This window comes from Salvia miltiorrhiza, chromosome 8 (genome assembly GCF_028751815.1).
Source record: "Salvia miltiorrhiza cultivar Shanhuang (shh) chromosome 8, IMPLAD_Smil_shh, whole genome shotgun sequence".
NCBI lineage: Eukaryota > Viridiplantae > Streptophyta > Magnoliopsida > Lamiales > Lamiaceae > Salvia > Salvia miltiorrhiza.
In genome coordinates, this window is record NC_080394.1 from 16882796 (window position 1) to 16898990 (window position 16195).

General features: G+C 37.5%; 1 protein-coding gene and 1 long non-coding RNA gene across 4 annotated transcripts; one reads left to right on the plus strand and one right to left on the minus strand.

The window, feature by feature from the left end:
• Positions 1 to 5388: 5388 nt before the first annotated feature.
• Positions 5389 to 7367, minus strand: LOC131001470 (uncharacterized). Of its 3 annotated transcripts, none has more exons than XR_009093943.1 (3): positions 6910 to 7367; positions 5654 to 5860; positions 5389 to 5574 (listed from the first exon to the last, which is right to left on the minus strand). It is a non-coding gene; the product is annotated as an uncharacterized LOC131001470 (long non-coding RNA). The 3 variants fall into 3 exon arrangements; XR_009093942.1 differs by having other exon boundaries at positions 5390 to 5574; positions 5654 to 5829; positions 6910 to 7192; XR_009093944.1 differs by having other exon boundaries at positions 5391 to 5574; positions 5654 to 5822; positions 6910 to 7192.
• Positions 7368 to 12477: 5110 nt separating this feature from the next.
• On the plus strand, positions 12478 to 13664 carry LOC131001471 (E3 ubiquitin-protein ligase RING1-like). The gene has a single exon (XM_057927860.1). It carries the CDS (start codon positions 12854 to 12856, stop codon positions 13499 to 13501), a length of 648 nt encoding a protein of 215 aa, XP_057783843.1. The 5' UTR covers positions 12478 to 12853; the 3' UTR covers positions 13502 to 13664.
• The last annotated feature ends 2531 nt before the right edge of the window (positions 13665 to 16195 follow it).

The following is a 16195-nucleotide window of genomic DNA, read 5'->3' on the forward strand; positions in this document are numbered from 1 at the left end:
ATCAAATACTTTCAAAACTGTTCAAACTCCGCTTGTCAACTATTATTATTATTACAAATCTACCCTGTATTCATACAAATTATATAAAGACTCCCACATATGTTCAATATTCGTACAAAATTAAAAAAGAACCCCAACATGAAATTATTTTAGGCAAAATTACCCTCATGAGTTCTCTACAATTATAAAGCAATTTTATAAAATCACAAATATGGCCCAACATGTTTCTATATCACTTCAAAATTAATCTAAACATAAACCAACTTTATACCTTTAGTCGAAAACCGCTTCTGGAGTCAGTTCTTGTTGCGTTTTACAGACCGTCTGCCCATCCGAGGCTCTGTCCAACCACGCAATCGCAAGAGATGGTTGCAACCTTCTTCCTTCAGCAGTAACTTTCGAATTATCCAGAAGCTATCACCCTTGTTTTACGGATAAATCCAACCACACACTCCCAAGAGATGGTTAAGCGATGATTTCTTCTGAAAATTTTAAGTCTCAACGTATAATACTTTGTTGGAAAATGAAAGAAAAATATGTACTTAACCGGAAAGTTGAGCTAAAACTGAACGTTTATGGAGGAATTATAAAATACTTAATTTATTACGTAATATCTCCCTCAGGGAGGAGACCAACGTGTCTAGCTACTCATTAGTAGCAAATACTTGTATATATAAAATTAAAAGAACTAAAACTAAAACTGAAAAATTTGAAAACTAAAATTTCAAAAATACAAAGATAGGTTTCTAGAGAGAGTGTGTGTGTAATGTGAAGTTGGGTTGATTCTTCCGATCCTCTTTTTCTCTAGAGCTCGCCTTTTATAGAGGTCTGATGCCTTCTATAATTCTTAGTGGCTGGCTTCGGATTCCCTTTCTTCGTGGTCAACTCATGGATGTGATTGCCACCTTCTTTTGTCGTCCATTATTGTTGACACAACTTAATGCCTTCACATGGGACTTGATGGGCAGGACCCTTCTTTTATCTCTTTGTGATAATTGCTGGTAGGGGCCGACTGCTTTTTCCTCCACTCAACTTTGTTGTATGCTTTTGGTAAGTGGTTTTCCTGTTGTTTTACCCCACTTTTGTTATTTTCTTCAAGTGTGGTGATCCGTCCTTTTCTTCCACCCACTCTTGTCGTCTTCTTTTTGGTGAGTGGATCTCCTGTTGCGAGTCACATGACTTCCTTTTCTTTATCGGGCATCTTACTTTTTTGGTGCCCGTGGTGCTCGTCCACGCAGAGTCTTGTGCTCCTCATACTCGTCGGACCGAAACTTTTTCTTATCGGGTTTCAGAAGGAAACCTTTGGCAAACTCCGGTTATTTCTGCGTGGGACATTCCATGCAGACGTGCTCATTCCAATGGCCCAAGTGAGCCATATTGCAAAACTTGCGACGAACCTCTTTGCTCCCTGCGATTTTGTTTTGCCAAAGTGTTAGCATTTTTTCTTCAAATGCTTTCTCGGCATACTTGGTAGTAGTTCCTGTCATGGTGTTTAGCAGGAATGATCCCAAACTCGAATTCTGAGAGAACTTGAATCTGTACTTTACTTTGTCCATCTTTGTGAGACAGACCCATAATCCTCATGCTTGCCTTGTGGAAATTTGATCTTCCGTAAATGTGGTGACAATAGAGGACTGATGATCGGGAGCTTTGATCCAGTTCAAGGCTTGATTGTCGGGCCATCGAAGCTTTATGAAATGAAAAGCCTCGTGGTTGCCCTTCCCTGCAGGTTCTGGTGCTGCACAGAAGAAATACAGTTCCAAAACATCCCCTCGTTTGAGGGACTCGCTATTTGCACAGGCGTCATAGACTATTTCTTGGATCCACCTCGGTAGACCCTTGATTTCGTTGAACGCTGGGAAAATAGTATAAACTGAGGCCAATGCCCCAAATTCATACCATTCCTTGACATCTTGTGGAGGCCAATGCCCAAAATTCATACCATTCCTTGACATCTTGTGGATTGGCTCTCGTGGTCATCCACACTCGAGGATATTTTTCTCCGACATCAACTCGGCTATTTCTCGGATTAATGCCACTTCTTATGTTGAGTTTCTTCCATCTGGACTGGTATACCTGCCAACTTGGAGATACTTCAAAAAAGTCAGTATCGGTCTTAGATTTGCCTGTCGTTTGCCTAAGGCTGATCTCTTCTTCTTTTACCCCAGAGGTGGTGGATTAACATGATGATTCAGGGTGTGACCCATTTTCATCATCTTTTTCTTGAGTTTCCGGCTTGGAAGCTATAGCCTCAGAACTTGTACTAGGGGTACTTGAATCCCCCACTACAAGTAATCCGTCCTGTACGGTAATGTCTACTTTAATCAGAGGTTCTCTGATTGCGCGAAGGAGTGGCCTGTGGATTGCATCATGAAGATCGATCATCTTCTTAAGGCAGACTTGTATTCGGTCAGATACCTTGGCTTCGTCAGCCGACTGTATCCTTCCTGCTTGTTTGGCATGGAGTACATGTACACTCTTGCCATTCTTGTAGTAGCATTTTCGTATTTTCACGGAGCTGCCCCTAACTTGTTGTGATGGCTTCAACCTCAGTTGGCTCCATCTCTTGTTAGGAAATCTGCAAGAACATTATCATCATATTTCAAAACGACAATATCAAAGATATAATATTGACATTCAGCTTGCCATCTTAATAATCTAGCCTTTTCAGGTTTAGATTCAATTTTCTTGGTTAAGAAAGCTTTAACGTTAGTGTTATCAACTTTCAAAACAAATTTCTTAGCAAGTAGAAATAGCGGCCATTTTTTAAACGCTTTTCTGACTGCATAGAACTCTTTCTCATTGATGTGCCATTGCACAGCTTCACTATCGGAGAAGAGGCCACTGCAGTATCTGCACGGTTCTTCTCCATATGGGGTGATCTTGGTATGGATGGCTGCCCATCAGAAATCACTCGCATCTGTGTAAAGGACCAGGTCGTCCTCATCTTGTGGTATTGAAAGCTTTGGGAGATTCTTTCAAATCTCTTTCAGCTTCTTCATACCCTCACGATGTCCTCCTTTCCAGATGAATGGGACATCTTTCTTTAGTAAGGGACTAAAGATTTTTCTGTGTTCTGCAAGGTTTTTAATGAACATCCCTGTAAAGTTGATAACTCATAGAAAGCTTTGGAGCTGCTTCTTTTCTTTGAGATCCTCTGAGAAATTCTGGACCTTTTCCACAATATGTTCCTGTAGAATTATCCCCGTCTCATCGATCTCAATCCCCATAAATTCCATCTTCTGAGTTGCCACGACTGCCTTCTTTTCAGACAACACCAATTCTTCCTGTTGGCAAACATCTGCAAAAATCTCCAAATGTTTGACATGTTCATGAATATCTTTTGATGCAATTAAAATGTCATCAATATAGACAAACATGAATGAGGAATAATCATTGAATAGATTATCCATCTTTCTTTGGAATATCTGGGGTGCATTAGCTAGCCCCATCGGCATGACATTCTAGACGTAATGTCCTTGTGGAGTTGAGAAGGTTGTGAACTTCTTACTCCCTTCCTCCATGCGAATCTGGTAAAACTCTGACTTGCAATTAAACTTTGAGAATACCTTAGCATTGTTCTCGGCTTGGGATGAAATACCCATCAAACTCTAGAATGTCATTAATTTCTTTGTAATTAATAACCAATCTAGGTTTACCTCTTTTGATCTCACCATGATTTCTTACCAAAAATCCGAAACTACTGTAAGGCGAGTTTCTTGGCTCGATCAATCGCAAATCAAGATGTTCCTTGATTATGCTTTTCATACCTTGCTGATCTTGAGTGTTCATCAGGATTGGTCTGAATCGCACAAATTCATGCTCCTTGCCGGTTTTAACCTTCAAGGTTGCTTTGAGTTGGTTCTTGTCCCACCATGCCAAAGGATCCTCATGATAGCATTTCTGGATTCTCCTTTTGACGTCGGCTATGAACACTTGTTCTTCTTTCCTAATATCTTTGTGTGATATTAAGGAGTCTTTAAGGATTTGAGTTTCTTCTTCAGAGAGATCTGGAAACTCCTTGATTCTGCATTTGAGCAGAACATCTTCAAACCTTCGTTGATCCTTCATCTGTGGACGCCGAAGTTTGCCGTTATTATCACCATGCTTGCTGCGAAAGCTGACTTGCATGATTCGATTGAATGCTCCTTCGAGTCTTTTCACAATGATTTTGTGGTCACATTGGTTGTGAACACAAGCCTTCTGGCTTCATTGTCCTGTGTAAACCTCTTGAAGGTTTACAGAAAATTATTTCCCAGCAATATATTTGCCCTCGTATCATGGAAATAGATTGGTGGAGTCTTGACCTTGTACCAAGGTGTTTGTCCTGCTCATCCGATCAATATTTTTGTCTGTTTTACTCTTTTTGATAGAAACAAAATCTTCTTGGAAAAATCCATTCCCGTAATTCGAGGTAGTTCTTCTTCAACGTCTGTTGGAAAGACCCCTCGTTTTGCTGTGCAGATTCCTGCACCTGAATCAATGTAGGCAGCAAAATATTCTGCCTTAAATTTCTCGTATAACATCCCAATAGAGATGTAAATTGAGAATGGACTTGTCATTCGACCAGCAATTTTTTTTTCTGTCGATTGTAACTTTCATTCATCATTCTTTCCTTGACCACGGTAAATATTTGTCAAGGAAATTTCATCCAAGTATTAGGACATCAACTTCTTGTCCGGCTTTGCCTTCGATTTCGATCTCAAAGCCTCCAACCTTCAAAGTCCCGAAATATCGGTTGCTTTTTGGATTTCTCAAGTAATACAACGTATTGCAGGGGAACTGATTCTCCATCTTAGTTGTATCAAATCTTGTGGCAACATCTCTCACTACTACAAAAACGCTCATAGATAACGGATAAAATCCGTTATCTATGACCCCAAAAAACCGATAAGTATAGTGGTGATATCTATGATACAGTCATACATAACGGTTTTTTTACCGTTATGTATAATAGTATAGATAACGGTACGATGCTCATACGTAACGGTACATAACCGTTATCTATAATAGTTATACATAACGATTTTTCACCGTTATGTATTAAGATTTTACCGTTATGTATTAGAATTTTTTTTTGTTTTTTATCATCATAGTTAACAGTTTTTTGTACTTTTTATAACGATTTAAGCCGTTATCTTTGTAAGAAATACATAACGGTAGGAACCGTTATGTTTTAATATTTTTACCGTTATGTATTAGAGATATATTTATTTTTTTTCATCATAGTTAACAGTTTTTTGTACTTTTTATAACGGTTTTAACCGTTATCTTTATTATTTAATATTTAATATTTTTTTTCAATTTTCTGTTATTTATCTCAAGAAATAAATAAATAATTTATAAACAATAAAATGATAAAATCATCAATAACATAAATTATATATAACACAAAACCTTCATACATTATCATCCAAAACCTTCATACATAATGTTTTGAGCCTAACTCAAAAAAAAAAAAAAAAAAAAAAAGAAACTTCACAGAAGCACCTTCATGCTCCAACTTTGATGAGTTTCAGCTGCTCCTTCATACATAGTGGGTATGACTTTTGAGCATATCTCCCTCATCTGCTCCTTTATACCAAAACATAAAATCAAACAACTTAACATTCAAGGAATCTGAATTGTCATCAAGCAAACAGAAAAAGCCTACCTGTTAATAGTTGGTCTATTTGGCGGCCTCATGCCAAAAACTGAAAAATCCAAAGACATTGGAGCGTGCTCACTCCTCTCCCCAGCTGCCTGCCTTGTCTCATTGCCATGGTCATCCATCTTGATCATATTGTTTGGCGCCAAACAGAAGCTCAGGAGCTCTGTACCATCTAGATACTACACGGTTCAATACGATTTGCTATAAAACCTTGTATAAACAATTAACACAAAGGTCGGAGTAAGACATACGAGTAGGGTCGGAGTAAGACATACGATTCTATAATTTTTTTTAGAATGAAGGTATTATTTCCTCATCATGGTTTTCATCATATTTTACTTGCACACGCTATTATAGGTCATAACACAATCTTCTATATAGTATATTCAACAATTCAAAAATACAATATATGGAGGTAATCACAACACAATAGCTCTTTCGACATCTAACTCAGCTAATAATTCACAGTTATATACATACATATGCATTCAGTTAACAATTTAAAAAGTAACTCAACAACTTTCCAGTGACTCCAAACAAATTACAACCAAAATTATTCGACTAACCTGGCTTGAAGAAAATAGACAATCCAAGAAAAGGGCAATATGATCACAAAGGTAACATTCACCTTAAATACTTCGATTGTTTCAATCAATGCTATGCTAATCTACTATTACAAAATGAAAACTACAGAGAAGCAGAAAGCAAAAATTGCATGTCTATTTAACAGATGTTCATTCAAATGTCTCAAGTGGCAGTTCCAACTATCCCTCCATGTCTATTTAACACAAGAATCTGCTTCCAATATTTAGAAGTATAAGATGCTGGATTATCCAACTATCCCTCCATGACTCAAGTACACTACTTCTCTTTTTGGTAACCAAGAATATCCTTCCCAGCATGTACAAACATGCACCAACCAAGAAGGTATAGAAGTTGTTTATAAAAGTTTTTTTGCAATATTAAACAAAGGAAACAGAACATCAGCCAGCATTTCATCCAGAGTAGGTGCTGTCAAATACAATCGAAGCATGTGAAATATACAGAAGTCAAGTAAATATAAATTATGGAGAACATAAATGAGGCAACAACTAAAGTGGGAGGATTAGAGTAAAAGATTTCAGCAAGTTTCAGCGTTAGATAGCATCGAACATAATGATGCATGATTCAGGATTATATATATAGATAGATTTTTTAGAGCAGTGAATAAACAAATAGATGAGAACACATTCAATTGGAAATGAATATGAAAAACTAACCGGAAACTGAAAATGTTAGCTGTTTTCCACTGACCAGCGTCGGCGTGCGAACTTGAGTGGCTTAAAGGGAGGGTTGTGACTGGTATGGGTTAGGCGTCGTATATTGTTCATTTCCTAATTCATTTAATTTATAAATATTATAACCTGCTTAGTCAAAATTATAATAGAATAGAGATATATGTAACAACTGCACCGTAAAAAATTGATAAACATAACAATTAGCATTGTAAAAATTCATCTGATGTGAAACTCAGAACTTAAGCGTTATAAAAATAAAACCAACCCCTCAACAAGTGAAAAAAATGCTTTGGCACTTCTGACCACTTAAGTGCCCTATTCTTTTCTTTTATAGATAGTGGAGTAATTAGTCATTGTTTTATGTGGAGGATAGTCAACAAGGGCAAATTGTTAGTGTGTACTCTAGAATATTGTTTCAAAGAGTTAGCATCATTCAAAATCCTCAACCATTGAGATGGAGTGAAAACAAGAAGACCTTTCCTTTTCTCCAAACCACCAGAACAAGCATGCAATAATCAATGTACAGAAAGATTAGCAGAACTGACCTGCAGAAGCTCCAAAGATAGAACGCGAGTTTTGCTCATCATTATCCTCCCTCATTGAAATATATCCACCTTTGCAAAGGCTTCATCGACTATTATCCACTTAGCTAACAAGATAAGCTTCAGATAAATTAGGGAAATGGGGGAAAAAATCAGCAAAAAGTAGACATTAATGCATTGCAAAAGCACCACAAATTATCCAGTAACTAACCAAAAAACCAAACTTTCAAATCTCACAACTCAATATCTTTAGGGCTATAGATTTGGGGGTGGGTGAGAGGGTAAAAGGTGATGAGAGAGAGGGAGAGGCGAGGGGTAGGGGCTAGGGGGTCTGGGCAGAGAGGTGATAGGAGAGAGAGACGAACGTAACCACCGCGCCGGAGGCGATGAGAACCGGCGAAACTGCCTGAGAAGGAAGAACGAGAGTGAGAGGGGCGGGAGAGCTTAAGATGAGGGAAAGAGAGGAAAAAATTTATACCAACAATTATTTACTTTAATTTATTTAAGTGCTATTTAAAAATAATAATAATAATACATAACAGTTTTGAGGCGCTCATATATAACAGTTAAAACAACCGTTATAAAAAGACGCTAATAGATAACAGTTGTCTTAACGGTTCGATAATACCGTTATGTATGCAACTAATAGATAACGCTCATACATAACGGATTCACTAAAACCGTTATCTATTTCCATGGACAACAGTACATAGATAACGGTTTTTTGTCAAAACCGTTATCTTTTCAAAAAATGCGCTCATACATAACGGTTTTCTAAAAAAACCGTTATGTATGAAGTGTTATGTATGTGTAATTTTGTAGTAGTGTCTCCATCCTTCGGGGCATTTTAGTTTGATTTTCACTCTTATACCCTGGAATGGTGCTTCTTGGATTGTTTTTCTCTCGTATCATTGCGAGAAACTCATTTCCAAAGGTCTAGACGTTAGCCTTTCTCCTTGGAACGATAGCCTTCCTATTCCCATTCTGAGACTTTGCTCGTGCTCCAGCACCTGTTTGTCTCTGACTTGGATATCGATCTTCCTAATTCTTGGGATCTCGACTCGCTCGAGGCTGATTGTCTTGGCTACTTCCTTGAATATTTCTGGTATTTCGATGAATTTTTTTTCCAAAAATAAATCCGTATGATGGGAATTGGATAGGAATACGATACTTGATATGTAATCGAGTATGGCCTATTCCTCCCTTCAACAGCTCCTTTATTTTATAGTCCTGATAGAGTGTCAGGGCTATGTTGAAGTCCGTGTCTTGGATATTATAAGAGATTTGTGGGTACAATTCGGTTATAATTTGCTTAGCGTAGAGATTTCTGAGAACTCTCCCAGAATTGTATCTCTAGGATTTGTAATCCTCTTATCGCATATTGCAATATCAATTGGTAAATCAATTCCTTTTGAAAGTGCGGATTCGATTACCAGTTGGATTGCTCCAATATGAATCCATTTCATCGTTGCTGCGACTGATGGCTTCATCTTCGCGAGGTCTCATAGCACATCTTTGGCCGTAATCAATTGGATTTCCACTTGATTACCCGTTAACTCGATTGGAAGCGACATCTCCCGGCTTGTAATACCGAAATGTACATGATGCTTCCTTCTGAATGGTATCAAACTTTGCATAGCTTGATCTATTCTTCCTCTTGAGAATCTCTGGTATAATTGTATACTCAGGTTTTTGTTCCTAATTTTATCCACCATCTTCTGCTGTGGGATCAGGGAATGGCTGGAATATCCCTCCTGATCTTTACGTTGGATGTGGATAATTTCTTCCTTCTCAGTCTGACTTGTCTCCGGAGGATCCATCAGACATGTCTGAATCTTCAGAACCGAAGATTTCTTCTTATTCGTATATACTCTCATCAGAGGATATATCTTCAAACTGATACACTGGTATAAGTTCTTGGTTGTAGATGGCATCTTTGATATCTGATGTGGATTCGAATATCTTTATCCCTCTTTTCTCGTTGTCAGGGTAATTGGTTGATATATGCCCCTTTGCACCGCACGTCCAACAGTTGTAATTAAGGCTATCAAAACGGGATGCGGGTATCGGGTACCCGATACCTGTGATAAACGGGAACCGGGTCGGGATCGGGAATCAGGATTTGAAATTTGTCGGGTATCGGGTATACCCAGATACCCTCATATATTATTAATATAATATAAATTTTATATTTTTATTAATTTTTAATAATAGTAATGAGTAAAACTTAAATTTCTACCCTAAAATCACTATAGTACAGATGTGAAAACATAAAATTTCTACCCCAAACTCCCGCCGTCCGAGCCAATCTGCCTCCCAACTCCTACCCACTCGCCGTGAACATTAATCCAAATGTGAACATTAATCCAATCACTACAGTACAACTAAAATGTGAGTGGTGAATAATCACTACAGTACAAACGTCAACATTAATCCAAAATTTGGATTCCAAATGTGAGTGGTGAACCTAAAATTTAATAGGATAATAAAAGAAAAAGAAAGGGTAAAAATCAAAAAATCAAAAATTGCCTAAATATACGCAGGTATGCGGGTACCCTAATACCCGCGCTGGGTACCCGCGTCGGGTATTAGGGTACTCGACACTACGGTCGGGTCGGGTATCATATTTTCCAAAATGTCGGGGTCGGGTACCCGCATTTTCGGGTAGGGTACCCGATCCGCCCCGATTTGACACCTCTAGTTGTAATCCTTGAAACTTTTATTTGTTTTGGCTTGAGTACGCTTGAAAATTTTTCTCACCGGAGTTCGTTTTTGAGATGGAAACCGACTTCTTGATGGTCCACTCCTCTGGCCTGACTTGTAGGAACGAGCCTTCTGCTTGGACCACATGGTTTTAGGTTTCCACGAACCTCGCCTTGCTCTTAGTTCTTTGGCGGTGGGCTGGAACCTGTTCTTCTTTCTTTGATAAGGGACTCCCCCTCCGATTTCTGTTGGAAGGTCAATGTTGTCACATATCAAAGGAGTTCATTGGTTGATCCGTCTTAATTTCTTGAGATTCTTTTGGATCGCAGCTTGCTGGCACCATTCTGACATCTTTCGGTGGACATCAGACATCATTCTCCCAATACTGTTGATGGGGTATGTCCCTGGTGACTTGTATTGACGGATGAATATTTTTCTCCATGGACTTGAAAACTTCAGAAAGAAGAGTTCCATGGCAAATTTTTCATCTACGTTCCCTGCATTAAAATATAGAGCGCAGAGGCGTAGAAATTCGTCCAATGCCTTGGGCTCTAAAATAACTAGTTTTAAGCTCAAGAATGCTTCACAAAATTTCCTTCGCTTCTCCTCTCCTGCTTCGTTGTAAAATCCTTTTCTAAGGAAGTGATCCTTGATTGCTATTGTCGCAATCCTGACGATCTCTAGGGAAGAATCATTTTTAAACAATTCATTCTTGTGTTGGATAGCTGTGTTTTTCCAGTATTGCTTCGTCATTCCGGAAAAACTTGCCTCAAAGATTCTGATGAATTCTTCCTTGTTATACTCAATTGTCGTAATGGCAACTTTCATTGAGGATGCCCATTCATCAATGAGCATCTCCCAATCTTGGAATTTTGCTCCATCAAGATTGAGAATCAATCCAAATGGGTGGATTGATTCCAATATAACCTTCCCAACGGGGTTATCCTGTCTCTTTAGTCTTGGTCTCCTTCTTTTGGAACTAGGACCATATGAATGCTCATAGTTTTGGGGACCCAACTTGCTGACTCCACTGGTGGTGGTACCTCACGTGGTGGATCTCCTTGTGGTGGCACCTCGACCTTTGGCGCGAGATCTCTTCGGTTCATCTTCAGATCTACCATGTTGAGGTTAGCAAAAGATTCGGCTAACTCTTGTAGATCATCCAGCTTGATTCTTTCCAGGTTATTCATGATTTTCCCTTTTAAGAATCTGGCTGCCGCCTCATGCAATTTTTTATCATTTGCGTCGAGTGGTAAAGGATAGGTTGGATCGTTGGACCATGTATTGTTCTGAATTCTTTCTGAACATGGTTTTCGCCTTTCGATCTCCTCCACCATCTTCTTGATATCACGCAAGAGCTAGAGTCAGGATTTCCTCTTGCTTGGTTGATATCTGGCTCATTTTCATGGGAATGTCATATAGCTTGTTGCCATAAAATGCCACTATCTTTTGAATCTCCCGTAATTCTATTTTTCGGAAAAATCTGGCTTAATTGGCCGGTACGTCCAGTAAGCGGTACTGGCCTTGTCCTTCTGTTCCATCAGTCGTGAGACGAATGGATGTCAGCTCTGGCTTGTTCAACCGCTGCTCTGGTCTTGGCGATTTCTAATAGGTGGTCATGATAGGATCTAATACTCATGATGACATCACGAATAATATTCTCGTCTTTCCCTCGACGAATATTCATTACGAGGACTCGATTGTTCCATTTGAGCTCGTCTAGTAGACGAGTGGTTTCTCTTTCCAGATGTTGGAGAGACTTCCTGTATGTCATACATCTCGGACAAGTGTTCGGATCCATAATTTTTAAATGGAGTCTCCTCCCACATGAGTTAATTACAAAATAAATTAAATACTCCCTCCGTCCACCAATTAAAGGCGTATATGAAAAAACACGGATTTTAAGAAAAATTGTATTTTTATTAGTTGAGTGGAGAAAGGGTCCCACTTTTTAAGAAAAAATGTATTTTTATTAGTTGAGTGGAGAAAGGGTCCCACTTTTTTGTAAAGAATCTTTGACTTTTTTGATTAAATAATGAATAAAAACTTACCAAAAATAGGTAGGCCTTGTTTTTGTGGACGGACCAAAAAGGTAAGTAGGCCTTGAATTGGTGGACGGAGGGAGTATAATATAATTCCTCAATAAAAACCCGCTCTGATACCATTTTAGGCGAGAGCGTGGTTGAGTGTGATGTGTATGTTTTATAATTATAAAAGAACAAATTCATTAGGGTATTTTGATTAAAAAAAATCAAAAGGTAGGGTTGTTGTGTAATATATTATGTAAAGGGGTTAATTCTGAATATTCCAGATTTAATGGGATCTGTTTTTGAATAATCAAGAATTAAATCAAGGGCAATTTGAACATAGATCAAAGTATTTGATATAATTTGAATTTTCTAAAGTTTATGGGGAAAATGGATTCTGAACAAAGCTCGTGATATTACACGCAATTAACCCTAATCAAAATTAGGTAATTTTGAGAGTGGAACACCCTATGTCGGAAAGTCAAGTTCTCGCGACCTAGGGAGTACGCAAACGCGTTACAACTAAAGAGAAATTGAGTCTCACATTCCAAACCACTAGGAAATTTCCACCGTAATTTCCTTTCCATTTGCGGAAGAGAATGTATTTGTGAGCACAAAACTCAGCATCCCCATTTCTTGAATATCTATCACAAAATGGGCAGAAAGATTTTATCAGAAGCCGATATCTGCGGCCCGTGCTACCGGAAGCATCCAGTGTCGACATCATTAGTGTTGTCCCTCGGGATTGCCGGCGCCGCTCTTCTGATCCTGTCGTACTTAGCGCTGCGCAGATGCGTGTGGCGGCGGCGGAGGGGATCTCCGGCGCCGATGACTTACAGCAATAGAGAAGAACTGGCGGGGCCCGTGATTGATCATCCCATATGGTACATCCGCACTACGGGGCTCCCGCAATCCCTGATCGAATCAATCCAGCAGATGAAGTACAAGAAAGGGGAGGGATTGATCGGAACGAGTGATTGCTCTGTCTGCCTGAGCGAGTTCGTGGACGGCGAGACCCTCCGCCTTCTGCCTAAATGCAGACACGCCTTCCACGTGGCCTGCATCGACACGTGGCTCGGGTCGCACACCAACTGCCCTCTCTGCCGCGCCTCCATTCTCGATGATGGAGAAGAAGGAAGTGGAGAAATTAGTGATGAAATGGAGCGTGTGAGTGTGAGGAGGTCTGTTTCACTGGATATCTCCTCTGCCGTCAATAATAATACTTTTGAAGCGAACAAGGCTTTTTCGAGCAAGAGATCGGTCTCCATGAGTGGTTGTGGGTCGTCGTCGATATTAGTTTGATTGGAGACATTCAGCTGCTCTGTTTTTCTTTCGGATGAAAAGTGGAATATCTTGGATTTCTAGTACTGTAATGTAGTGGCAGTGTCAGCGATTCCGTGTTTGTAAATAAATTGAGGTGTGCAATTTTGCTCTAAAGGTCCCCCCAAAAAAGAAAAAAAAGAAAGAATAGATATATATATAAGCAGTAAACTTGTGTTATATATATAAAAGAGCTAAGAGAGAAATAAAATAAAATAAAATATATTGTCTTAATAATTGAATCTAGTAGAAAGTCAATTATTACTTTTCTATAAATATTTACTATAATATTTTACAATGATTTGTTATATTAGTTTGTTAAATTTATGATATTTTTATCTTATTTTTCTCTCTTAATTATTTTTTAATGTTGGATTTGAGCCAATCTTGTGGTTCAATAAAATAGTCATTAACATCAAATGAGTCATGTTTAAAACCTGATTTATAGTGAAGAAAAAGGTAAGACTTGTATCAACCAATACAATCAAAATCAAATATATTAAAATATCAATTTAATTGGAAAAAAAATACAAGTACGAAGAAGCATAAAAAAGTTCTTAAAAAGGTCTTATTTGCTATTATAAAGACTTATATTTGCTATTATGAAAAGTCTTATTTGTATATAACAAAAGTCTTAATTTTTCTTTTGCAAAATCACATTTAGGAAAAGTAAAATTCTTAGTTGTTTTTAAGCGAAGCCACATTTACGAACAACGAAAATTTTATTTGCTTTTGAGCAGAGTCACATTTAGAAACAATAAAAATCTTATTTGCTCTTGAGCAGAGTTACATTTAGAAACAGTGAGTGAAAGTCTTACTTGCTCTAGAGCTTATATTTAGAAACAGTGAAAATATTACTTGCTTTAGAGCAATGACATTAAGTAATAACGAAAGTCAATTGAGCACAATCACAATAAAGAACAACGAAAGTCAATTGAGTAGAGTCACATTTACAAATAATGAAAGTTTTATTTGCTCTTGAGCAGAGTTACATTTAGGAACAATGAAAATCTTACTTGCTCTAGAGCAATCACATAAAGTAATAACGAAAGTCACATTAAGCAGAGTCACATTTAAAAACATTGAAAGTCTTATTAAGCAAAGCCACTAATGTGTATATTTTAGTTGTTCATATTCTTGGATTATTTTAATTTAATATACACAATTAGGTGATTTTTGATGCAGGAATTAAAGAGTTTGATGTCGATGGAGTCAAGAACAAAGAAGTAGAAAATGAAGAGATTTTTGGTACAATTTTTGAAGAGCCCGTGAGATACAAGGAGAAGAAAAGTTGTTGAAATTAATCTTGATACAAGAATATTATTATATTAAATTTATATTAGTGCCTAATAATTAGATTAGTATATCTTTACGGCCCATTATTGAAAGGTTAGGAGTTTGGCCTTTTTAATAATGCTTTGTCCATGAATTGGAAGATATTATTTTACGGGCATTAGGGAAACTTAGAGATAGACGAGCACTTTGGATGCGAGTTTGGGAGGCAAGACGGAAGTTTGGCGGCTGCAAGGAGAATTTCCGATCTATTGAATTTCTTTCATACTTTGTATTTTCGTTTTTAGTTAGAGTTGTCGCAGTTTGAGTTCACGTACTTCTAGTAACATTGTTCTATTTTATATATTTCAGTTTGTTTGATGAATTATTATGTTTTCTTTGTTTGATTTTATTGTGTTTTATTTCAATAGCATGAGTAGCTAATTTTCTTGATTCAGTGAGAATAGTGAAGCACTAGTCTAAAATCTGTGAAACTTAATTGTTCGTTTAATTGATTCAATTGGATTTTGATTTGTTCCTTGAGCAAAGTGTTTTAATCTGGTTTTCTTGAGCCTGATCACCTTAGGTTAATTCAGATTAGTGTCAATTATTGACGAAGCTATCGTACCGGTAGTAGGGAATAAATTGGTAGATGAATTATTACTTGCGTTTCTTGGGTAATTTGTCTAAATTGGGCTCTTTCATCTTAATGTTATTGAAACATTAAATTTAGGTCTGACGTCTACAACTAGATTGTGTTTTAATAAGGGAAATAGTTAGCTCTGGCGTCTACAACTGACTATCGATAAAATAAGTGAAATTAGGGTATCTCCGCTGCATTCACGGTATTCTAAAATTGGTTGCTCCATGAGAATTAATTTATCTTTGCGTCTATGATCAGAGTGATGACTAGTGTGGATTATTCGAAACCGAGTCCATTTTATTCTTGATTTATCTCGTATTTGCTATTTTAGTTTATTTGTTATTTTTTCTTAGTTTATAATCAATCTCTCAATTTAAGGTGTGGTGTTTACACCAAACTTAATTTTTAGGAATTTGAATGCTTTTACCCGTTTTCTGTGGTTCGACCTTACTTATTACTATACTAATTTAATTTTTGGTAAGATTGCAGGAATTATTTGATGGTAGACGACGATCACCAGTCACATTTATGATAAAAAATCAGACTAAATAGAGTAGAGCATGGCAAGCAATTCCAAAAACATTTGGCAGGTATCCTTACATTACATGAATTCAGAGCAAATAACATTATGGACAAATCAAAATCAAATAACAAAAACAAAAAGCAAAAAAACAAAACAGCAACAACCAACTCATTATTGAGATGCATTTGAATCATCCATGTCCACAAATCTTGTGTAATTCTTTATTCTTCTATTCCGA